The 25,869-nt window shown below is 40.6% G+C and overlaps 1 protein-coding gene across 3 annotated transcripts in view; it reads left to right on the top strand.

Moving 5' to 3' along the window:
- MCTP2 (multiple C2 and transmembrane domain containing 2) overlaps nucleotides 1-25,869 on the top strand; it is a gene marked incomplete at its 3' end in the record, with an annotated part of 103,673 nt that overhangs the window by 43,973 nt on the left and 33,831 nt on the right. For all 3 annotated transcript variants that reach the window (XM_082004918.1, XM_082004920.1, XM_082004919.1), the window contains 5 exons: nucleotides 815-917; nucleotides 3,303-3,405; nucleotides 12,480-12,581; nucleotides 13,293-13,367; nucleotides 14,168-14,287. In XM_082004918.1, coding sequence (XP_081861044.1) covers nucleotides 815-917; nucleotides 3,303-3,405; nucleotides 12,480-12,581; nucleotides 13,293-13,367; nucleotides 14,168-14,287 — 503 coding nt within the window. The remainder of the gene's footprint in view (nucleotides 1-814; nucleotides 918-3,302; nucleotides 3,406-12,479; nucleotides 12,582-13,292; nucleotides 13,368-14,167; nucleotides 14,288-25,869) is intronic.

Here is a 25,869-nt window from a genome sequence, read left to right as displayed (position 1 = left end):
TGAGCACTGAAGATGAGATTAAATCAGATATTGAGCCAGACATGCTGACAAAGGGCACTCTGTTCACGATGGAAACCGCTGAGCTGCAATAAGTTGTGAAAGCTACAAATTCATGTAATGTGAGTTATCAAAAAAAATACATTAGCAAACATGTCTTCACCATAATAGGTTCCACTCTGGCATCCTTCTTTTGCGAGGAGGCTGGGTTTCTCTGTTTTTTGCGGGTTTGTTCCGTTTGCTGTACGTACGATACCTGGTTCACGCATGGATTCTCCAGTTGATGTTGGGTTTTGTTTTAACTGCGGCATGGTAGCTGGTCTTCATAGCTTCAAGGACTTGTTCTCGTTGAACTGATTGAAGAAATGCTGCTGATACAAACACAGTGCTGTGCTGCTCTTCTCGTGGTGCAGCTACTGTAATCATCTGAAGAAGACCGCAGACTCTAAGCGGAGGACAAAATAGAGAGCTGTAACAGCAGCACTGATGCTTACCTGAGTCAGAATGGCAGTACTGATTTCATGATATTGTCTGAATAATTGTCAACATGAGCAGATTTTTCTTGCTATAAAGACTTAGAGATGATTCCCTGTACGTCTCAGATTTCAGGTAGTGAGTGAAGCCACCTGGATGAGTTGTAAGGTGTTAGTTCCCCTCAAGTCATTCCAACAGAATGAGGCAACTTGCAGTTGTCTTAATGGATCTTATTTTTAGTTGGCCAGTCACTTCCCCAGCCCTACTGCAAAGAAAGAGTGTGCATGCTAAATAAAATAATGGGTCCGCTTCACTTTTGTTTTTCTATCTGATCTTTCCGTAGGTAAAAGTGATCCTTTCTGTGTATTAGAGCTGGGAAACGACAGTCTTCAAACACACACTGTTTACAAGAACCTCAATCCAGAGTGGAACAAAGTTTTCACGTTGTAAGTGGATTGCTTTTGAAAACATGCTGCAACACCAAACAGTTAGCCGCTGAACTATAAAAGCTATCGACTTTGGGAAAATGCAAAGGTCAAGTTTAAGATACGTCATTTTTTCATAGTCAGAGAGGATGTTGGAGAAATATCAAATATAAATTAAAGCCTTTTGCCTTTTACTAGTTCTTGCATGGAGTTTATTAATAGAAGTCATTAAAAGAAAAATTACTGTGATATTTATAGGAAGAATCATGACTAGACATAATGGAGTCTTAGCTGGATCCAAGAGATAATGTAACAGAAAGTAGATACCAGATACTCGCGCCTACATTTTCCATAATTTAAATTAAAATATGTTTCATTGAACCATGGTAGAATCCTTGTTTAATTTGTAAGCAAGCAGAAAATTAGAGCTCATGTTTTTTCTGGTATATCTTCTGAATTTAAACTAGGCAAACGCAGCTTACTCCAAATTAGAAGCTTAAATTTTTATGGAAATCAAAGTATTCTTTTTTTTGTGACTTTACCTAAATTATCACTTTTGTTATTAATATTGCTTTTAGGCAGCGTGATTTTTTTTAATCTTGCTTTATGCTGACAAAGATTTTTGTGAATAACTGAGTGGGATAAATGTCTCCAAGACTGTAGCAGTCTGCAGCAAGGAAGGCAACCGCATGGGCTGGCCATTGAGCATTTATGACATTTACACCTCTCCACTGGAAGAACAGTTTGAGAATTATGGACTTCTTGCAAAAGCAACATTCATAAAGACTGGGCTGGATGTGAATACAATAAAAAAGTATCGGATCTCTTTGATAGAAGTGCCTTGCTGGATTTCTGTTTAATTCACTGCTGCAGCTGAATGCATGTCTCTTGGAGTCCTTTCTCTTACTTTGTTCTCAAGAAGCTTCCACTCATTACTCTTTTTCTGAGCTCGTGCCAGCAGATGAGTCTTGTTGGATGTTCAGCCAGCAAAATAAATCTAATAAGAATCCAAAATTTTATTTAAAAAGAAAGTTTGTGTTTATACTTCCTGTGAGTCTCAGAAATGTCAGCTGAGGGCTATCTCTAGATTTCTTATTGCTGTTGCATGGCTAGTTGAAGCACCAAATCTGCAAAGCCAGTCAGCCTCTCGCATCTCTCCTTAGATTTTTTTTTTTTGACATTTTAAAAAATGTCAATTAAGCACCTTAAAAGCTATTGATGGTTTAGATTTATTTTAGAGCAGAATGGATTGTTTTCAGTGGGTGAATCCATTTTAGCTGGAGAGTTCAATATCGCCAGACAGCCCTTCCCATCATATTCAGATTTTTTGCGACACTTAACCTGTGTGTGTCACTGTGGGGTGTTAATATTTTATACCACTGGTAGCTGTATCATATGGAAAATGATAATGGCTTGGAGAGGAATACGGAAGTATGGTTGCAGAAGTATCAGGTTTCAATACATTTTAAAGACATAGTGTCTTGAAAACAGTGCATTTCATGTTTTTTTGGCTGCCACTAATGCCTGGGTCACATCCCAGGATGTACTACAGCTGCTAGTGGGAAAGGCAACTAGATGGCTTCTAGGTTCCGACTGTCTCTACGAGGATCACCTCCCCTGTGTCACAGGCAGAGGTCCCGGGAGCAGGACGGCTCTGAAACGACCTTTTCTTGGGCAGAATGGCAAACGCGCACTGTACCACGTACCTCTTTCCTTAAGTCTTGCGCATGAAAAAAGGATAAGAAGAGATAACTTAACGCAACTTAAGTCGTCTCCAGTTACCCATGCTTTTGCAGGCACACAGATACAACTTCCCTCAAAGGGGTCTCTGATTTGTTAGTAATCTGATAAACATTTAGGATCCAGTGCTTGTTGCCACATCAGCAGAGCATTTGTACTGAATGGAATGAAAATATTGTACACTTGGTCTTTGATTAGGGTTGTTAGGTGATGTTTAGAGTAATCGTTTTTTAATACCTTAAAAGGGAGATAATTGTTCAGGAATTGTTCAAGTCAAATGAAGTTACATAAGTTTTACTTCCTGGCTCACTCCTTTAATGTTCTGAAGCCTGGTTTTGAATTCAGCCCTTGAGTTCTCTCAATCACCTGTTATCTCTGTTGAGGGCTGAGTTCTACACTGTTAGCATCAATATCAATGCACAAAAAAATGTCGCTGTCTGGTAGTTATTTTCTTCAGCTAGTTATGGGTCTGAAATATGAAGGGAAAGCTTGGAGAACACCCATAATTTGATTCATGGTTTTTTGGAATTTAATTAAATTCTAGTTTTATACTCTACGGTATACAGACTTAATTAGTAAAACAGTATTCTCAGATCTTTTTGAAGGAGATTGTGTGCATCTAGTATCAAATATTATTTTTTTATGTCTTTGCACTTTTTGTTCCAGCCCTATTAAAGATATTCATGATGTTTTGGAAGTGACAGTGTTTGATGAAGATGGAGATAAACCCCCTGATTTTCTTGGAAAAGTTGCAATCCCTTTGCTGTCTGTAAGTTACCTTTGTCACATATATAATTCAAACATTCATGGTTTTGCTGGGGACCAGTTGCATTTCATTTCCCTGTAGCACAAAGCAACACAGATTTAGAGATAAACAGGTTTTGTGATCTATATATGCCTTAGTTGGCAGTGTTTATAGTCCTCCTTAGTGTGATGAGCGTTGCCAACCCATTTTAGGACATATTTGGTTGGTTGGAAAGAAAATTGCAGAAGTGTGTGTACTTCAGTATTATATGCCAGGTAGGTCTGAAAACATAATTGAGTTATTCTGTATGTTTCCACACCATCTTCTGAAGGTAACGTTTTAAGCATGTCTTTGTTCTCTTGCTTCTTTTTACTCCAAGAAAATAATTGCACATCGTGGTAGGATTGACTAGGGATAGTTGTTGTTATTGGCACAGCTGAATAAAATTACCTAAAAGGGGTGTTTTCTACTCCGTAGTGCTTTTAAAGACTGGTGGCTTTTGTTCTGTAAGCAAATACGGGAAGAGTGAGCGCTACCATGGGAGTATAAAATCAAAACTGGAAACAGAGTGAGCTCAGGGGAAAGTGGTTGCTCTGGAGATTAAGGAGAGCTGGAGCTTTTTCAGAAATGGCAAAAAAAGGCCAAGTTAAAGAGAGGAGAACAAAAAAAGATCATTAAAAGACATTAGTAGAGAAATGGGGGAAAAACAGCTTTGTGTTTGTAAGACTGATTTAATTTTGGAACAGGGCTGGTAATAATGGAGTGAGTAAACCAGTTCAAGAGGATGTAAACAGCTCCATGTGTATGTGGAGAGGAAGATTCTGGTAACTTCTGCAGTAAAGTTTGGGAAGAACTTTCTAGGCTGTGGCTTTATTACATCAATTAGTAGATGAGGCTTGAAACACCACGGGACTCATGCTCATGTCACTCAAGTGGTGCAAGCACGTTTAACTGTATAGCACAGGGATCTCCTTGAGTTTTGAGGCACTGATGTTTTGCAGTAGGATCCCTGTGCAGAGGAGAGGGTATGACAAGTATTTATGCGGCGAGTAGTGTGAAGACCTGTGTGAACATTAATGCTTGCAATATATAACGCGATTCAAGTGACGCATGCCGTAGTGAGATGCTTTCAGCAATGCACGGTGGGATGCTGTGGGTAATAGAGTGCTCGAATAGGCAGTCGGTGAATCCTGATTGAAATTATAGAGTACAAAATTGCAGTATTGTTTTGAAACATCCCTGGGAAAGCGTATTCACCTCTGCGGAGAGGCTGGCGCACGTGTCTCATGGTGAAGGCGAGAGTTTGAGGCTTAGAGGTGGGCTGCTGCAGGAAAGGCAGTGTTGCAGTAATGGCTTGGTGGGGCTCTGCCCTAGCAGAGGCTGGAGAAATGGGAATTTTCTAGAGGGAAAGTGAAGGTCCCAGCTGATCAAAGCGGGCCATATAAGCCCCGCAAAGTCAGCATAGTTTAGATAAGGGACCAATCAAGATCAGAAAGGAGGAACTGCAAGTATTTTGTGTCTCTAAAGAAATAATGAACTGCCCAAAAAGCTCTTGGTCTGGCCTAGAGGACATGATCCCAGCTGAAGGAATGCTTTATAGTGGTAAAGAAATAGGCCAACGTGCTCCAGTTTTGTTGTTATTTTGTGTAAATACCTGTATGTCTTGTGCGTGTGAGTTAAAAGCAATGTGGCTTCTGAATCTCTTCAGGAAAGTGTGTTAGTTTTCATCCACCGCGTGCTCTTTCCAAGTTATACTGGAGTCCAGAACGGGGGAACCCCTGCAATTTGGGGATAAAAAGAGCCTAAACTATGGAAGCTGAGGAGTAAATTCTGGGCTTTTGGTGTCCCACACCCTGTGGTGTGCTTAGCAATCCTCTTCCCGCCCTGGCTTGAACCACAAATTTTTTTTGAGGCTGGGGATATTTTAGATTGTTTGTCTTTTTTAGTGGCTTGAGTTGTCAATATCTCCAGTTTTAGAACAACATTACAGTCACTTGGGCATGGAGGATGATTTGATGTTTACAGGGAGGAAAAAACCTCTTAACATCTTTTATTCCATTTTTGATCACTTTGTTAATTTTTCCCCAAGTCCTCGTATCTCTGATGTTACTGGAAGAGAGTGGCTGGAGCAGCTGCTCTCCTGCAGATCCAGTGCTTGCCAAATGGTCTGCGTGATCGGCAGCAGGCTGTGTGGGCTCACAGTGAGAAGATGTTAGATTTGGATTTTCTGTTGATTTTATAGGCATTTATCAAGTATCCCTTAGGAAGCATGTAACAAGGCAGAGGAGGGGAGTGCATGTGTGTGGTAATGTCCAAACTATTCAGCGTAGGTTTTTTGTCCAAGGTCTGAGACAAAAAAACCAAAATAAAAATTGTTTATGCTTTCCCTTGCCAACTGATCTTCCTTCCTGTTCAAACTTCTCTGCCTCCTATTTCAGTCATATCTAGTGGAGATATATTCATCTCTGCTTCTGATTAAAAAACATTTTGCACCTATTAACTTAAGCTGCTCAGAGAACTGCAATTTTCTAAGTTCTTTTTCTTGAAATGGGATTTTCTGTTTGTGTTGTCATTTTGACTATAAATTTGAATGTATCTTTTGAACCATTTAGATAAAAATGCTGAAAGAGAACAATAGTTGAAGACTCAAGGAAGCCTTGCAAATCAGGTTTAATTTCTGTAGGTAATCAGGCCTATTATTTGCCTTGCATTAAATTCCCTTTTGAAAATAGAAGTGGATCTGCTGTTTTTTTCCTGTTAAAAAAGCACAAATTTGACTTGTGACCTGTCAGCACATGAAGTAAGTTTACTTCAGGAATTGTTCATGGATGACTAGATGCTTTTCTTAATGGAAAAATTGCCTTGAATAAAGTATGTGTTGGAGGGACATGAAATGTTTGACAACAAATTTTGGTTTAAATGTGCTCAGGAGTCTTACACCAGTGTTTTGCAAACATGTGTACACCTTCATCATCACGTTAACACACGAATAACCTTACAGCATAAAAATTCAGAGATAGTGAAATTACTTCTGCTTTCCAGTCATCCTTGACTGTGACCTAGGTTTGTTGCAGGCACCAAATAAGGAACATAAAATATTGGGCGGCATGAGAAGGGTTTTGAAGTGTCAGGTGATGAATAAAGCTGAAAACTTCATGTTCTTTTGATAGGCATGATGAAGCAATATTGGATGAATACACAATTTGCTTTGTTTCTCATACAGCTCTATTAAGAATGCACTGTAGAGACATTGATTTTGATAGAATTACACTGAATTTGGAAATTTCTCTATTTGTAGGTAGGTGGGGGACAGAGGGAGAGAAGTGGTTATTTGTTTGCATTGTAGCTTTAGTTTTACCATGTTAACCAACCTATTCTATTTTTTTTTTTTCCCCTGCCCTTTGTGTCAAACTACTGTCCTCCTTTAAAGCATGTATAAGAGACCTCATCTCAAATACAGCTCTGGTCAGTCACATTCACAGAAGCAGAATTTAAACTGGAAAAGACACAGAGTAGTGCTACCAAGATATTCAGCAAAATGGATCCCTCTCTTGCCAGAGGTGACCTATAGAGTCTAGCTTGCCTAACCTTCGGGCTGAGCGGGAGATGGCTTTCTCAGAGCCCGGGGAATGAAATGGAAGACCATTTACACCACTGAACAGAGCAGGCTTTTGTTGTAGAAACTGAAGATGATCCTGGGGAACAGAAGTAGGTCAAAAACTTCATTGCTTCAGGAAAGGCATTTGATAGGTTTAGAAGTTTTGTAGGTTTTGGGGGACTTTAATTATCAAAGAAGTGCTTTCCATCTCTGTGTTCCTTTGTGCCCTAGATCTTAGTAAAAGCAACCGTGTTGCTCTTTCTGAGGGTCTGTCTTTTTTGTTTTGCTTCAAGAGTCTCCTATCTCCTAGAAGGCTGCAAGTTATTAGAGACGTGGGAGCATATAGTGTGCTTCAATGAATTTGAAAGCAGTGTATATCAAATACCTTCGTGTAGAAAGACCTTTGAGTGAAGAGTTGTATTGCAGAATGGAATGTTTTTTATCTGCTGAATTATCAGCTCAGAGTATTTTTCAGCTGCACCCTTTTTTCAGCAAACAGGAAGAGGTCTATGAAATATATCAAGTGCCAAGCAAGGTCAGTAGCCAACGATACAGTGAAAACAAGTAGTATGACTTTCACAAGCTTAATTATCTAAAGCATGGCCTGGATTCAGAGAGCAGACACCTGACAATTGCAATTACTTAGCACTTGACCATGAGTGCACAGCCTTTTCCAGGAGAAAGCTTTACAGTTTGAGAAAAGTGAAAATGCTGCATTTATTCAGTAGAAGCAGCTGTGAAGTGGATAGTTGCTTCTGACTTTTATCCGTGTCATGAACCAGAAATTTTGGAATGGGGAAAAACTCCACATCTCTTCCAGGAAAAAATGACACTTCGTTTCTGAAATTAAATTCTTCCCTGACCACATGCTACTCACTGAAATGGTATCATCAGGAATGTTTTTCTCAAGTACCACCTGGGCTCCTTGTGTTCCGAGGGTTTTCAGCTCCTCAGACTGCCTGGAAGCCCTCGTGTGGCTGCCTGCTTTCTTTCAGACCATCAGCTCCATGTCTATTCAGTCTTTGGATATCAATCCTCTGCCAAGAACCCCAATTTCCATTCTACTTTTGATACCACAGAAGGTTGTTAAATATTTGGGGCAAAGAGTTTTGGGATAAATGAACGGGCATTGCGTACAAAATCGAATCAATGTATATTGCAAGACTGGGGAGAAACAAAAAACTCTATTCATGTCCAGGTGGATCAAATATGTGGCTTGCTTTCATCTTTTCCTGGGGAAGTATGTCCTTTGATAAGGGTAGGTGTGTGTCTATTACAAGACAGCTTTATGTTATTCAGGGCAAATGGTATGACATTGTGCATCAGCAATGAGCTCAAGCAGGAATATCAGAGGTCCCAAATGCTTTAGATGAATTACCCTTGGAGAGTAGCCATTACCCTTTCCACACGTCACCGGTGTTGATGTACAGAGGTTTAACCCAGCATTCTTCTGTCAGGTCATCAATATATGACATTGAATCTGCATCAAAGCTGGATACAGAGTGAAGTTTTCTTAAAATCAATGTAAAAAAAAAAAGGCCACTAAACCATATTTCTTTGAGACAAGAGCAATGAAAAAACACCCTTTGCTGCGTAAGGGTCCTGTCTTCTCTGTGTTTTGTGTCATATCAATCTCGGCTTTCGCTATTTCATTAAAATTCCCAAGCGGTCAGAAGGTTGTTGCTTAATAGATTTAGCATTGGCTGGCTACATCAATACCGTGTTTAGTCACATTTGTTTTACTGGGGACATCTGTGGGAAGAGTTTAGCAAATATATTCATTCATTTGAAAGGAACCTGGTGCACTTTGGGCCTTGACTGTACGGTGGTCTCACATACCTGAATGTTTCCTTCAGTTAGAGGCAACTTCTGGCAGTGCTTTGTCTGAAGTGCCTCTGTAGGTTGAAATATTTAATGCAGAAAGAATTTGAGCTTTTCTTCCAACCGATAATTTCCTTCACGTGGCCTGGTGTGGAGAAGGGACTGTGGTGTAGAATACACAATTTGTTGTCTGAAAATTATTTATATTGATATTTTGTCTTTCTGTGTTGATTCAGAACAGGGAAATGCCTCAAATATCAGAAATTCCCAGGGGATGAAAATCTTGACTTTTTTCCTGATGGTGACCTTGCAACGCAAAGCATGTCGGTGGGGTCAGCGCTACTGTCCTCATGTTAATCATGTGGTTATGGGCACTCTTGCTTGGTGTCTGAGCCCCAGGGTGTTTGTACGCTATTAAGAAGTTTTCACAGAATGCAGTCATTAGTATTCAGTGAGAATATAAAACCTCATCAATAAAGGAATAATACTGATTATGTCTTTAAGGACCTCACCTGCAGATATTTTCACATTTAATTTGAATATTCCTTTTCTTCCCTTTTCCCATGAGTAGATGTAAACATTCGTGGGAAAGAGAGCCTATTGTAGACACAGCAATCAGGAATATTCATTGGGTGAAATCCATATGAGGTCAAGTATGTTGCAAAAAATGTTTGGGTGATAAAGGAAATCTGATCTTTCTGACATTTAGGTTCATCCTAGGACCCCTGGGCTGCCTGAGCAGCTCTGGCTGCTCACCTTTTCCACAGCTGGAGAAAGCGTTTAAGCAGTCCTTGTGAACAGCAGAGACTATGGAAAAGTACCCAGAGAGGAGAAATAAATAGGTCCAAAATGAAATTAATATGACTGGCTGCCTCTTGAGATTGAGGGAGACATTGAACAGAATCTGAACTCTGGCTCAGGAACATCATGCAATGAAAATGTAGAGTATTAAAAGCTGTTTTGGATGTTTTCTTCTGGGCACAGTTGAGACATGCCACCGATCTAATCTCCATGCAGTCATGGGTGTTAGAATTACCCTACACCTTTTGCTGAACTGCGCTGGCTTAGCACGTTGCCAAAACTGTAAGAGATATTTTTCTTTGACTTTTTTTGCAGCGTTTTTTCTTTCTATCCAAATGAAAATGCAACGGAGAAATGCCATTTCGTAGCCGTTCTTCTCTCTCGTGTTTTTCTTTTTCCTCAGGAGAAGGTCAAAAGCTAGCATATTTGTGTGAATGTTTTGTCTTAGGCTGAGTTATAATTGAACATCTTTTACCAGACAAGTCAAACATTTAGAAATAAAGATGCCAAATGAAGCTGCCTGTAAAACTGTATTTGTACTGCATTACTTTTTGCCCTTTCAATTTTAAAATAGCAACAACAACAATAGTGACACCATTTCAAAAAGTTTCCCAAGCAACAAACAACCCCTATTTCCAAAGACAAACAGAGGTGGAAGTTACTTGTTGCTGATTTGAAGCCTACTGTGCGAACACACCTGCAGACACACCCAAAACGGTTGATTCCGCTCCAGCGCTTAAAATGAAGAGTCTTTTCCCCAAAATCAGAAACGTTTTTTTGAGTACAGAATACTGGGATACCTGACTCAGACCATCTCAGTAGTGACAGAAATTCTTTTCCTTTTTCTATCAATTTAGCAGCATATGATTTTTTTTTTTTTCCCTTGTTGGTTATGCTCTTGAAAGATGTAAGAAAGAAATATATCCTAAGGAATGTAAAGAGAACTTCCCAGTAGTTGTTGCTCCTAGGGTAGTACGAAAAATGTTGCAAGAAATATGTGTAACTGAAATACATGGAAATTCAGCCCAGAAACTACTAACTGTGGAGAATCCAGAATTGTGATGTGTTGGACACCTATATCTCTGTAGACACACTGGGAACAACATCCTTTCTATCCTGTTGCAGGAGAGTCCATGGATCAAAGCTCAGTGTAAACCTGCTGCTGGTGGCATCCCCTTGGACCAATGGGATAACACCTGCAAACCAAGTTCTTCTGGTCCTGTGTCTCTACCATCAGTAAATCCATTTTTCTGTTAATTTGGGAAATGGAACAAAAACTTTAATTTCCAAATAAATTTTGTTTTGTTTTCAGTAGCGTTTAAAACTTTGGGTTTTTTGTTCTTGCTTGAGGGCAGGAAAAACAAACTGTTGAAATAGTGAAATTCTTTATGATGTAGCAGTTGGTCTGAGAAGCTTCTAATGCCAGTCCATTTGACCCTAGGAAAGGGTCTTCTGTTTTGAGGCTGCAGGTTATCTGAGCCTGCTGGTCTGCAAAATAGACCTGCCTCCTTCTCCCAAGCTGCTGCATCCTTTGCCAACTTCAGCCCTATGTGTAGTCTCCTGCAGTGAAAGCAGAGGTGGTTCATGACCCAGGTTACTACAGTGCCTATTATGGTTGTTATTTAGTGCTATTAAATAAATTCCACGTATGCCTGCATAAGTCCCAGCATCCTGTTAAGCAGGACTTTGAATGAGAACATAGTAAAAGCTGGAGTTTTTGGTTGGGCACCACTGAGGATGCAAAGCTGGTCCTTGAGACCCGTCTTCCCTTTCAACCATTAGCCAGAAGACCCATTTACCCTGTGATGAGCTATTTGGTACAGAAAGGGTGGAACATTGGGAAGGAAGGTGACCTTTCCCTTGTGTTGTGAAATCACTTGGTTCCTGTTACGCCTTTTTTTCCTTACTCATTTCTGCCATGGTTTATGAGTGCCTCTTCTAAATGCCAGAGCAGCAATAGCAGTTTTAAATATGGTTGCAATTTCATGCCCCCAAATTTCCTCCGTTATCTTTAATCTTTGATCATTACAGTCCCTGAATGTAGCTTTTTGGTAAGCTGCAGCTTTTTATGTTACTGCTGTTTAGAATTAACTGGTCTGCTTCCTAAAAAGCCAAATGTTTAATCAATACATATCCTACTGTGTATAATAAATACTTTTCTGCCATCACTTTTTGAAGAGAGTATGCTTTTGATTTGAGCCAAATAGTTTACAAAATGGTGAGGGAGGTTTTTTGTTGGTTTTTTTTAATAGATGTTTAATGTGATAGGGCCAACAGGCAGATTAGAGCATAGAAATGGTATTGAAATTCAGGGGTGGGGTGGGGGAAGTCTTTTACATGAATTAGTTTATTTTGAACATTTGTTATGTTAGCACTCGCTCCACTTAAACTGATTAATTTCTTTGAATTGCATTTGTTTCCTGAGTAATAATTTGACAACTTTGCAATAAATTAAGCATTAAGAAGTGGGTACATATACTGGAGTGTGCAATAGGTAGGTAAACTGTGTTCGTGGCTTTTTTCCTGAACTTTGGAAGAAAAATCCCATTTTAAACCTGTAATAACGGAGGCTGATTACTTCCCATCAACTCACTGGCTTCCAGGGCAGAATTTTCAGACTGGTTATTGTGTGTACTGCTCTACTATAAAGTACAAGATCTGTAAATTAAAGTTGGACCATAAGAGATTTAATCTGTGATTTTATAGGTCTCTAATCCAACCGTCATTTTGTATTTCAGGCTCCGACTCTATTATCAGGGTTTGGGGAGGGTTTTTTTTTTTGTGCTTGGGAATTATTTATTTGTTTGTAGTGTCTTTATATTGTGAATTGCAGCCAGGAAAATATTGATGCTTTTTCTCCCTACCTCCCAAACTATAGATTAGAAATGGTAAACAAAGTTGTTACACGCTGAAGAATAAAGACTTGGAACGTGCTTCAAAAGGAGTAATTTACTTGGAGCTGGATGTCCTATTTAATCCTGTAAGTTGAAATATTTTCTCTTTGCTTATCACTGGTGTAAGAAATGTGTGAATCTGCAGGGGTGGGGTGGAGGGGTGATCCTTTAAGAGCCAGGAGCCAAGCAGGAAAAGTCCCGACTGGGTTGCATCTGGTGGTGAAGGGTTTCATGCCATGGGTGAAGAAGCACTGGGACATCAGAGCTCTGCGATGGCCCCTCCAGGTGCATGGGACAATGCGGGGACATTTTTGGACTGACAAGTGCCCACAGGCACCTTAGGATGGAGGTGACAATCGCTGTATGCCACGACTTCGTTTGTAACAGCCAAAATAGGGCTTAATGTTTAGATTATTATAGGCTACTTTTAACACCTACTTCCTCCCCAAAAAGCTGACCCATGATGATCTCTTCCCAGGGTGTTGACAGGAAAATTAATGAGGCCTGTACATGGTGCGCTTAGTTTTTAGGTGCATAGTTTACGCCCTACAACCTTTTACAGAGTTAAATCCTATTTATTAAGGCCATCGTGGGCTACACTGCAGCTCTGCTCTTGCTGAAGTGAGCCCAGCCTCGCCCGGTTTAACTCATCCACATTTTTCCTAGCAGCTCCTCCTAAGCTGCGTAGAAACAGAAAAAAGTGGATGATCCTAAAATTCCTAATCAACGCTGGTGATACAAAGCACTTAAAACTACGTGACATCTTTTTAAATTTCTTTAATTTTTTTTTTTTTTAGGTAAAAGCAAGTATTAGAACATTCAAACCCCGAGAAAAGCGCTTCACTGAGGAGAACCGCAAGTTTTCTAAAAAGGTGAAGCTAGTCTCAGAGCTAAGCTCTTGCATTTGTTTTGGAAAGATTTGAGTTGCTGTAGCACAGTTGTAAGAACACAACCTACTTATGCATAAAATGCTGAACACATGTAAACTCCATGTATTTCTGTATATATTAAAAGGTTGGTTTGTGTTAACGCAAAACTGCTTTCTGATCTAGTCTGCATCAGTAGTTCTGCTTTGTGCTTCAGAGTGGGGAAGATGATAGCTGTGGATATGGCACCGTTTGCAGCACCTAAAGCTCGACGCGAGCCTCATTCCCTTTTTTTGGGAAGGAAGAAACCAGGTCTAAATTAGCTACTTTAAAAGTCCATAGGATTTTAGAACAATGGCCATTTTCTTATTTTTAAATAAAGGTGCCCTATAATAAGGCTAAAATTCTCTATTTATTTCTACGGACTAATACAAAACATATAGAGAAGAGGTGCAGTGTTTTGATTACATTTCCTCTGGCCCTTTTCCTGAGACATTGCTGTATTTTGAGAATTGAAGAGGATGAAGGTAGGTTTGTGTTACTGTTTTATTTAGTTTTGGCATAAAGACATGCTTTTTTTTCCCCTTTTTTTTCCTAAGGGAGGAGGAAAATCTGGTGGGTTTGGGTGTAGTCATAAAGCAGACAGGAGCTGGAGAGTGCCTCTGGAATAGAGGTTTTATTTGTAACATGTGCCCTGGCATGCATTTGTAGCTTAAATTATCCCTCTTTCTGAAGCAATAGTAGGATATTAGTGTGTTTGATTAAACTCCTCTTCTCCTCCCCTCCTCCCACTCCATATTTATCAGATCTTATCAAGAAATGTTGATCGTGTGAAAAAAATCACCATGGCAATATGGAATACAATACAATTCCTTCGGAGCTGCTTTCTCTGGGAGTCCACCGTAAAGAGCGTGATAGCATTTGTGGTAAGTGGATTTCTTCTATTGCATGAGGCTAAGTGACATCAGATCTTGAGTGTTTCCATGCCTTCCTCGCCTCTGGCACAAAGACCTCTCTTGCTTGCTGTTATTGGCATCTTGTAGCTACGGGGCTGCAGGTTTCAAAGCAGCTTGGGCCATGTTGGGCCCGGTGGGAATGGAAATTAGACCTTCAGGAATAGCATTTGTGTGCTCGGCGCAGAGGTGTTCACCAACCTGTGCTGAGGATGCCCATGTCCATCGTAGCAGGTGGGTGACAGCACCCCGTAAAGGCTGTGACGGTGTGATTACTCTGGAATTTTTTTTTTTAAATGTGGTAATTGGGTGGTAGGAGAGGAGGGAGGTGGTGGCTGAGAGGGTGATGCAGGGAGATGCCTTTGATTTGGGTGATGCTGTGAGCTGGTGGGTCTTGTCCCTTCTGTCTTGTGTTGCAATGAGCCAGCAGTTTGCTGCAGGTTACCAATGCCTGCTATGCCCGTGTCCCTGTGGCATGTCAGCAGCTCTTCTGGCATCGCCTGTTGCAGATCTGTTCTCTTGATGGTAATAATACATTGCTTAAAAAAAGAGAAAAGGAAAAGGCTGGTCAGTGAGTTCTGCTGCGCTCTGCAAACAAAAAGCCAAGTTCTCCACCTGCGTGTCCCACTTTTCAGCTCTCTCCTTTTTCCTCTTAGTAGTAAACACCCCATTTGCAGTTTTCTCATAATCCGCTCAAGCACAAAAAGGTTTTGCCTGCTTTTTATTCTGTGGTGTGACATTTTCTTCATGCTTGAAATGTTTGGCATGCTATTAAAGGTTGCAAAACCGTTTTGTGGTGGTCCAGCGTGCAGAAAGAAAGTTTGAGTTGAGTGTTTATTAAGTAAAGTAACAGCCACATCTCCAAAATTTCTTCCCCTTTTACTGTCTGTGAATTATAAGTCACTTAAAGGTTCTTCTGAGGAAAACACTTAAATGTATTTGCTACAGATGAGTAAAGTGGACCACCCCTGATTGAAAGAAACTCTAGAGCAAAAGACAGAGGAGCTGTCTTTCACCCTGTAGGTTAGAGGGATGATTGGCATGTAAAATAGGTAGGATGAGATGGTCTTTTCTCTGCGTTTTTTTTAATTCCTGTTGCCTGAAGCTTATTTAGATCATATCTAGAATTCATGGTTCAAGAGCTGGTGGAGAGCAGAGCAGCTGGTACCTCACTGAAGCAGGTTACGCTCTACGGCTGTGCACGAGGAAATCAGACGGTTGTGCACACCGGGGCTGGAAAGGGAGGGACATGCGTCAAATCCCGGTGCCCACATCCTACCCTCACCATTCAGCAAGAATCTAAACATGTACTTAAGAGATTTTGCACCAAAATACTTGTGACGATGGCAATTATGAGGTTCAGTTTTCCAGACTTAGGAAACGTTTGTAAGTGGTGGAGAAGCAGAAAAATAAGAAGGGTCTGCAGAAAAAGGAATTGATTCCTAGTGAAAAGGAGGTTGAGCACAACGGTAGAAGAAGGTTATAAGTTACAGATTATTAACATCTCTGGGTAAAGTGAAAGTGGGTAGTGAGAAAGGTATAAAATACATGACTGCAAGAATAATTAGAGGAGGCCTCCTCTACAAACCAAAATTTAAGTCTATCTGACTTTTTCCACGTGGAAATATTTCAGCTCTGGCACATAAAATGATGTGCTAATTTGTATCTCTCGCTATTTCCAGTGTGTGTGTTAATAGTAAAAAACCAAACAAATAAAAAACCCCAACAAAAAGCCAAAACCAAAACAAATGCACACAGCATGGTAGGTGCAGCATCCCCCCCCCCCCCCGCCAATTTGTACATAAAATCCGCTCTTAACAGGTTAAATAAAAGGTACATTAAATATTGCATTATTAAAATCATCATTACCCATCAAACAACGTCTATATATCTTCAGTACCTGGCTTTGAATCAGCTTAGCCTGTACCATATTTGTCCTTATGGACAACCCGCTTTTAGCTGACACTGACGGTGGGGAAGATGCGCAAAGTTTCTCACCCAATTTCAACTGGGTTCGTGAAACCGTGGCTGGTAGTTTAAGTGCCAGCCAGACCCTCAAACCATGAAAGTGCCGGTTGCTTTTCCTCACACACATTGTCTCTTGGGCCGCTGGCAATAAGTGTTGTGGCCATATTCGAAATACTCCCTATATCTTCACTGCAATAATCCCGGAGATTGGGCGGTCTTTAGGACCCCTTCCCTGTCGTATTGCCCTTGGTTTCCCTCTACAGGTAGCCCACGCCCCTTCCTCCAAGGGGGAATAAAGGGAGGGAGGAGGATGAAGACAAGCAGAAGTCTAATTCTGTGAATGTTGTTTTCTGAAGTGATCGGACAAAACCCACTGCCAGACGGAAGAAATATTTGTAAGAGATCGTCAGAGCGTGGCAGCAGGCGAAGACGCGCTATCGTACACCTTCCTGTTTCAGTCTTCGTTACAGTGCACCTCCGTCCCCGCTCGTGCTGAGGGCTCACGAGCGCGACAAGGGCATAGCTGCCACTTCTGGGGGCACGAGAGAAAAAGAGGGACACGTAAAGAGGGGGGAAACAGAGGACAGCACAGACGGGACACAAGTGAATGAGAAAAATGCTATTGTCATGTTTTCTCATTCACGGGACAAACCATCCCAAGCTAAATTTCTTTGTTTGTGATGGTGAGAGGGGACAACCCAAGAACATGCGAGTAGATTAACTTTTTTGTGCTGTAAAAACAAAACCGTATTTTTCATCACTGTTTGGCGATTTGAATCTGATGACTTTCAACCTGAGTTCATTGTATAGGCACAGAGGATGCTGGTCGGGTCTGCTCAGGCACAAGTAAAATCAGAAATTTTTCAGGTTTAGAGGCTTTGGAAAGAGGGTCGAAAGACAGATGAGGTGAAACGCAAAATTTCACTTTTGGTGACGTTTGCCCTTTGCACAAAGGGTTTGGTGTGAATTGTGCTACGGAAATTCTAGAAAAAACATCCGGGGTTGGGGGGAAGAGTCAGCAGGTTTTCTGGATTCTCTATAGTGTACGTTTCATCACTGTTCTGGTGTGAAAAATGGACGCACGTGTTTGTGCCTGCCTGGGAGTATCAGGAATATTCCCACGTGTGGAAAATGTTGCCTGTAGAGTTAATAGCGTTCATGTACCAGGAGGGATCTTAAAAGACTGTGTGTGTTCTCCTCTATCAATTCAGGATTTGAGGGGATTTGTAGATTTTTAAGATCAAAAACTCTTCAGACATTTTACTCTGTTTATTTAATTTTGGTGTAGTTATCTCGTATCCAACCCAATATTTTGTGTTTTGACTGAAATGTGCCTCAAAAAGGGCTGCATTTTGAAGACACCCAGAGATGTAGTCTAGCGCATCCCTGTACGGTTCCGCTCGTGTGCCTGACGCTCTTCAGAGCCTATCCTGGATAATTTTGTCCCAGCTTCGAGGGCAAATGTGGTTTTAACCTGGTCCTCATCACTCCTTTCTCTTGTCACACCTTTCTCTGTGGAGACATCACTTCCACGCTGCATTACTGGTGTCCAAAAAGCTGGAGCTGCGTAGTGAAACGTGCCTGGGGGAATGCCTGCTCGCAAGTCATCTTGTATAACTGTGTGATTATAAGCTGTTTGTTTTTTCCCACTCATGCATATGAAAGTTTGTGTTCTTACCTTTCTGATGCACTTTTAAACCAAATTGCTGGTCCTTTCTTCTACTTGCAAACACTCTCTGCCTGCCCTGCTCTCCCTTCTTCCCTGGTGGTGGAAGTTAAGTCCATAATAACTGAATCATTCTTACTGCACAATACGTATTTTAAAAACATTGTAAAAGCTAATTTTAGCCACAGAATGATTTTCATGAGGAATTATGCATCACTGCACATTGTGCTTGTGATTTTATAGAACATAATTGCACCTTTTATTGACAGTTTTCTCTGCATTAATGGTAATTATGTCATTTAATGAAATTATAGTAATTGCATTAAAAAAACTATAATCCAGTGCAAATTAAAAGGATATATTGAGTGGAATTTTTGCTACTCTTTTTTTTGTTTTAAGTTGGCACGATAGTTGCAAGAGACGTTGACAGGATCAGGCAAACGATGGGAAACCAGCCACCTTAACCCCTCCGGTGTGACTGGCAGTGCTCGCTGCCGATTTGCTTCAGGGTCCCTGCACACTCACCCATGCAGCGTACTTCGTTTTTACCGGCAGCGTGTCCCACGCTCTCAGGTTTAGGCTTCCTGCTAATCCAGGCTGCTGCCAGGGCGGGTGCAAGCGGGAGCCGTTGCGCAGGCTCAGCCCTAGCCGGCAGCCCGGGCCAGCCAGACGGGGAACGCAGCACGCATGGGCAGTGTTCATTTGTGCTGCAGGGACGTTGCAGCGTGTCTGGTAACTCTTTTATGCTGGGTTAGTACCGGGAGGAAAGGAAAAAATAAGTGGTGACGCAAGGTGATGTGTTCAGAAACGTGGAGCTTCTGGTCAAGCTGGCTGCAGCTATTTAATGGTGGGCAGCTGGGAAAATGACGGGCGTGGGATCATTTTGGAGCAGTTTGGACTTACCAAAAAGCCGGCTGATGCACGAGTAGGGAAGCCCGGGGGGTTGTGGATGCCCAGTAGCTGCTGAGGGTTGTGGATGCAGCTGGAAACCCAAGCTTAAGCTTTTGAGCTCCTTGCTGCAGAGGTGAGGTTTTGGCACCCTTCTCCATTAAGAGCTCCAAAACTTTTTGTATCCGGACAGAGCTGGAGGATACCTCGTTTTATGGCGCTGGCCTCTTGGGCTGTGGGAGCCGGAAGCCTGAGAAGTCACGGGACAAGCTGGGTGAGGCTGCATGTGTGTGCATTACTGCGCTCGTTTGGCCTCAGTTCTAATCTGGGATAGCAGCAGAGAGGTTAGACTGCAGCCCGTGAACTTCTGGGTGTCTCCGAGTGCACCATTTAACATGCTGCCACTGGAGCTTGAGATCGAGGAGCTGGATCTGAGCCCAGTTAAACTCATCTCATAGAGGAGACACCAACCATGTTATTAGACATGAACAATTTTTAATCCCTGTTGAGCTGGGCTATATTTATACTGATGACTTACAGGCAAAAAGCCATTAGCTTGTTGAGTGTCCTCCAAAATTGCTAATTGCTTATCAGTAAGAGGGAAATGTTCTTTTCCCTCAGGAAAGTTGTTTGTTAACTCAAAATTTAGGCCTTCTAGAGTTTACTTGGAGTAAATTTTTCGTTCTGCATGTGGACAAGTGTCTCCTGCATGGTATGGTTAGATCTTCCCAAGCAAAACACAAAATGTTCCAGTCGTGTTTGTTCTAAGCATAACTCAACCCTGCACATGACAACAATATACGGGTAAAAAAATCCAATTTAATTTGTGCATTCTTTTGCAACACAGTGATTTTTTTTTTCCTTGATGGGAGGGGAATTACAGATCAATGAAGGGAAATTCTTGGGACAAAAGTTTAGCAGGAATCTATCCCTTCTCTATGGAGAAGGGAGACGAGTAACAGCTATGAAATCCAAACAACTTAGGATAGAGACCAGGCACCTCTTGGACCTCCAGCCAACCAAGCAGCTGATACAGGGTAATTTTTCACTGAAACTTTGCTCGTGATTTACCACTGAATAGTAATAATTCACTTTTCTATAGACTGGGGAAGGAAGATGTGCTCTCACATGAGCTTCCCTAAAATCTTTCTTATTTTCCCTGTGAGTTGTCTGCTAATTCTGAACAAGCAGTTCTCTGATACAAAGCACAAACCACCCTGCCATGACTACATGTGTAACTGATGAGAAGGGTATAGTCTTTTTTTCTCCCTTTTTTTTCGTATACTCATAGCTGAAAATGAAATATAAATCATTGTTCCCAAACTATTCGGGAACAGCATTAAAGTAATGGTAGATTAAAATGTCTCCACATTAAAAAGCTAAATAGAATGAATAGATGTACTCCTAAAGAGAGAAGAATGAGTATTCTTCAAACACTGAATAGGGTACTGGAAAAAGAAAAACTTTTTTTAAAAAAGTATTAATGCAAAAGAGATGGTCTTTACTTCCGCTTTACTGTAGAGCTTTTGCTAAGGGCTTTTCTCAGCCCGTTTGCAGCTTGTGTTTTGCTACAGTTTTAAAGAAGCAGTCAGCAAAGCGACGAATGCAGCTCCTATTTAAATAGGGAAGCTGTAAAATAACACTCTGGTGCAAAAATTTGTTCATCTTTAGGGCTAGAGCTAGCGCTGGGGCAGCAGTGAAAGGCAGAGCTTCAGGAATTTGACTAAGTAATTCTTCAGAGCCCCTAACGTTGCCTCCCCACTTTCCCTCTGTAAATCCCTGGCAAAGGCGCATCTTTAAAATTATTGACTTAAACTCCCGTGAAAAGGCTGGATCAGAGGTATGTTTTTACTTCGAGCTATTATATCCCAGTAAAAGCAGTTTCCTAATGGCAGAGGCAACGTTTATGTCCCGCTTCCTCCCCGCGGCTCATGGCAGCGCCTGTGAAAATTCACCGTTTGCACGTGCAAAGCCCTTTGGAGCACGTTACCCCACACCTCCAAGTAGCTGCTCAGACGGGAAACAGGCTTCTCTGGACAATTAAAGGTGGTTTTACCCTTCTTCCAGTGTTTTTTACATTTCCAGTAGTATTCTTCTGTGGTTGAGGGGAATACGATTTAAGCTCGAGATCCCAGGCCTGGCTTTGCTGCAGCAGTTAAAATTCCTGGAATAGCAACAGTGATATTGATGATGCTGAGAGACATACAGCAAAGTAAACACATGTTATTTCCAGCTCTTTCAAAAATGCAAGAACAAACAAGGACAAAGTTAATAGGGAAATAACCACTTAGGAGCTTGACAACGTGATAAACAAGATTTAAAAAGCAAAGTTTGAAGCTCTGGAGTCAGGGCGAGCTGGAGCTGAGCAGAGACCAGTACAAATATCCTTTTTAACTTTAAAAAGGATAGATGGTCTTATGTTTCCAGCTCAGAGGTTTCTGGAATTTGCTTTTTACCAGTGAATTTTTCCAAAAATAAAAATAAACCCATATTTTGCATCCGAGGAGTAATACTCATTTCCTCTGGGCTTTCTTAACAAGGCACTTACCCCGTGTAGACGGTCCCTTGCTGCTGGGGTTGGGGAGCTTCCTTTTAGGTTTGTGCTCATATTTTTGAAGAAAAGTAGCGCTTTCTGCACTGTGTACTCAAAACTTGCATGTATCACATAGGGACGATTCCCTCAGCCCTGGTAACGAGGGACACCCAAATCCATGCCTCTCGCTCTGTAATTGCAGCACATTGTTTTTACTTGATGATAAACCCTTTTAATATGTCGGTTGTGTGTGTTAAACCTCATAGTCAAAGTACTCGGGTAAAAGCCCGGGTCTGCCGGAGGATAAGCCTCTGCACAGCAGGTCAGCAGGAATGTCTATGCAGGCATCCGGTAAAGAACTACGGCAATGAGAAATAAATTCAGCTTTGTTATGGTACCTAGATGTACCCCCAGAAGGTGTCTGTATTAAGATACACACATCTATCCAGCTACCTGTCTGTCTCCAGAGCTGAATTAGAAATATATCGTTTTTATCTGCTTGGCTATCTAATGACAGCCCACAAAGCCAAGCCCAAATGTGCAAGCATTTTATCTAATGAAAAAAAAAGCCCAAACCTCCTAATGAAAAAGTGCTCTTTGTAGCTAAAACCTGAGCTAACTGCGTCCGCAAACAGTTCTGACTGCCTTTCCGCTCGAGTTGTGACCTGTTGGGGTGCTCTGCTCGGCGCTTGCATTTCCAGCTAATTTGATATCGCCTTTTTTTTGTGGTTGAAGCTTTGTCATTTGTTTCGAAGCTGTCATTTTTATTAGTCTCCCTGGCTGATCTTTTTGGGCTCTCGTCAGGTGGTGCGTGTTGTCTATTGTCTGCCTGGTCTTGGCAAGCTGTAGGTCCTTTTATTGCCATATGACGTGGGCGTGCTTGCAGCAGTAGCCTGTAATTATACCCACCACAGGTGACAGTTACAAGAGAGCTTTGGTGGTAATTTAGGTGCCTGATCTGATGTTTATGAAGAGCAAACCCTCTTTGTGGTCTGGCTGGAGTTTGCTATATTGTTTTGTACTTGCACTGTTTGATTTATGAAGCCCCCCCTCCCCCCTTTTTTTTTTTTTTCCTAATATATAATGTTTTGTGTCTTTTGAAGTTCTGAAGTTTTGTAAGGTATTATTGTTGATCTTATGCCATTTTGTATATTTTCTATTTATTTTCTAATATCCTGTATTTATTTTGCTTTGTCCAGCAGGATAAAATAGTGTTCTTGCCTGTTGGTGGTTTTATTTGTATATTTAACATTGCTGAACCCCTGTTTCTAACCACACATTAGCAGATACGTTGTGAGACTAATCACAGATTGGCATTTAATTATGTTTTTTGTCTTTGACTATTATTTAACTGATTTATGAAAGATCAAATTTGCTGTCCGTGAAGGCAGCACCGGTTCGTTTACTCTTGATGGAATTGCAAAACTTACATATACCAAAAGTGAGTTTAGCTCGAAATTCCTACTGTTACCTTACAAATCTACATCCTGATGTTAAGAAGTTGCTACAAAAAAAATGGGAAAGACTGAAGTGTATACTGCCTGAAAGCTGGCTTTTTCCTCTTTTGGTGTCCTTTCTTTTTCCAGTTTTAAATTCTTTACAGGAACTTCAGATGAAATGTCTTGAGCATCTTCTGAATTTGTGAGAAAGCAGTAATTTGTAATTCTTATCAATTAACTGGTAGGTTGAAAAACAAGAGGAATTTATTTGTAACTATTTGCTAGCTTATCTGGTCCTAAAGAGACGATACCCCATATCAGGATCCCAATGCTTATTTTACCAATTTACCTGTTGCCTTTCCTGAAAGTTCACTGTATTTGTAGATTAGAAACTGCATAAACAAAGGTGAAATTAGTATTCTAAGTTTAATGAATGCTGCATCGTGTGTGAGACTCATTAAACAGGAGTGTGAGAGAAGCTACTTACCCACCACTATTGGAAATACCAGAATTTGAGAAGCTTATGTGTAAAATTCCCAAAGTTTGGCATGGATTTGCACGATGCAAGCTGTATGGAAAAAAGGCATGCAGCTCAGCCCAAACAAAAAAAAAAGGTAGAAACCCCATGGTATCTATTATGAAAAAGGTACATATTAGGAAATGAAATTGTCATTAAAAGTAAAAATTCCTTTGCTTTCTTAGTGTGCACTTTTCTCCCCCAGAACCCTAGGTGTATTGATTTTCTTTCAGTCAGTATCTGCTTGGGTTTGTCTCATTATTCACATTACTTTGACCTGACACCTCTTGGAAAGTACTTTAAAGCACTTAGTTTTACAGGAAGATTGTTAGACATTGACTATTATCTCCCTTGTCGTTGGTGGAGCAACGCTATCAGGTTTTTTTCTTCCTTTTTTCCTGATTTTTTAGGAAGGAAAATCCTCTATTTTTAACACAGATGTAAGCTTAGAACAGCGCATTCCCTTGAAACATACGGGCAGTGTTTATTCTTCTAGAATGGGGGAACAAATAGACACATGTCTGTAGGTGGCTTAAATCACCGTAACTCCGTTAACTTCGGCAAACCAATGTTTTTTTAACATCAGTCAAAAAATCTCCATCCTCATGTTGGGGCAAATCCTGTCTGAATAGGAGCAGCAGGTTTTCTGGAAAGGAGGAGAAACCTGTAGGTGGCGATGGACCCTCATGAATGAGCCAGCTCGGGCACTCGGGCTTTTGTCAGATTTTTCTGGCAGGTTTTCTTTCTCTTGCTTGAACTATTTTATTTCGAATTTAATCCACCCGTTCTCTCAGCGCTAATCTAACACTAGTTGCAGAAATCTTGACAACTGGAAGAAATTTCCTATTTGAAGGTAATGCAACATTTTGGTTTTATGATGGAGATGGATGCAGCTTGAGGGGTTTCTCTTAAAGCATTCTACTTCTTGTGGGGCTTTTTTTTTTAAATAAGAAAGAGTCGGATCCTTTACAAGCTCTGAAATAAAAGGGGATTAGTATAGAAGCTACAGGGAAAATATATTTTTTTTAAAAGCCTGTTTTCTTTTAGTTTTACTTTTCTTCACTAACAACTAAGATGTGCTTTGACTTAGAGTTTAGTCTTAAGCATCCAGGAAGTTCTCAGGTTAAGGTTAGTAATAAAAATAAAAGTACCCTAAATCAGAATATGTCCCTTCCATTTTTTCAGCATTTGTTGGAAAATAAAGCTGGAGAAATGTGATAACCACAAAATCCCAGAAATCTGACTTTAAAAAAAATCTGTATTATTAATTCTTAATAAATATGACTACTGCCACAATAAAGGGTTACACTGGTACTAGTAGCATCAATAATTTTGATCACTTCCACCACCACTTCGTGAAAATTCAATCTATTAATCTTAATTGTGACATCCACACTGCAGCCAAGCTTAACTTGTTTTCAGGTGTTTTTTTGTTTTAAAGTCAGTGCTGTGATTTTGAGAAGTGTTGATAAATATGTAAACATGTAGTGTTTTGTCCTGGTCTAATATGCTGATTTACTTTAGCCTTAACATCACTCATGTAAAGTAAGCATGTTTACTGAAAGATGGGTCATACGTGAGCAAAAGTCTCCACTTAAACAGCCGTTACTTACTCTACTAGTTCAAGTTCAGAACTTTCTACTTGCTTTTTGGGAGAAGTCGCCGTCTTCTCTATTTTCCTTCAGCTTTCATCTTGTAATGGAACCGCGAGCTGCACAGCCCCGTATCAAAGCCAATTGTCAACTTTCATTAGATGTATTCTATTGTTTGTTCAGATTAGAAATAACTGCATTTACACTTTGACTTTGAAGGCTTGTTTGTTTTCAAATATACTAGGTATATGTGACCTTTTTGTCATTTTTGATGCACTTGGCTTGATAAATTTGAGAGACCCATTTAAACAGCAGCAAAAACTATTTGTAATGCAGGTACTTCAGAAAAGGCACTTTTTATAGGTCTAGAAAAGTAAAACGAAGTCTTGCAGCTAATATAAAGCATTAATAGATACATGTAAAGTATTGTTAACTAGCACTGTACCCCAAATACTTTGCCTGGGGGGGAAGCCCCACCGCTTAGGGAGACTGCAGGACCCATTATTTAGCAGCGGGTGGGAATCCAGTTACCTGGTTTCAAAGCCCCATTACACATTGTCCATATGAGAACGGTTCAGGTGTGGCCTCTGTCAGAACATGATGGCAAGGAAGCCTAATTCCATTTCAAAGATTGCACTAAGCAAATTTTCTTAAAATGTTTAGAATATTAAATGGGAAACTCCTAATTGATACAGTCATGTTAACTTTTTTTTTTACCAAACATGCCCATCAGGAATTTGATGATGACTTGTTCTAGCAGTTGAGAAAGCTTCCCCAGATACTTTGGTGTACACATTTGGGAAGATTATTTGCAATGATATATTTCAATTTCCTTAATAAACTAGACCTGTCTTCCAATTCCCTTTCCCTCAAGTCCCTCCACAGGGGTTAAGAAATTAAGTATGTTGAAATTATTATCAGATAACTGTTTCTATGAATAAAAAATTGAATC

This window comes from Phaethon aethereus (assembly GCF_964289735.1).
Source record: "Phaethon aethereus genome assembly, chromosome: 12".
NCBI lineage: Eukaryota > Metazoa > Chordata > Aves > Phaethontiformes > Phaethontidae > Phaethon > Phaethon aethereus.
Note: the sequence above shows the minus strand (reverse complement) of the source record. Positions and strands in the feature narration are given on the sequence as shown.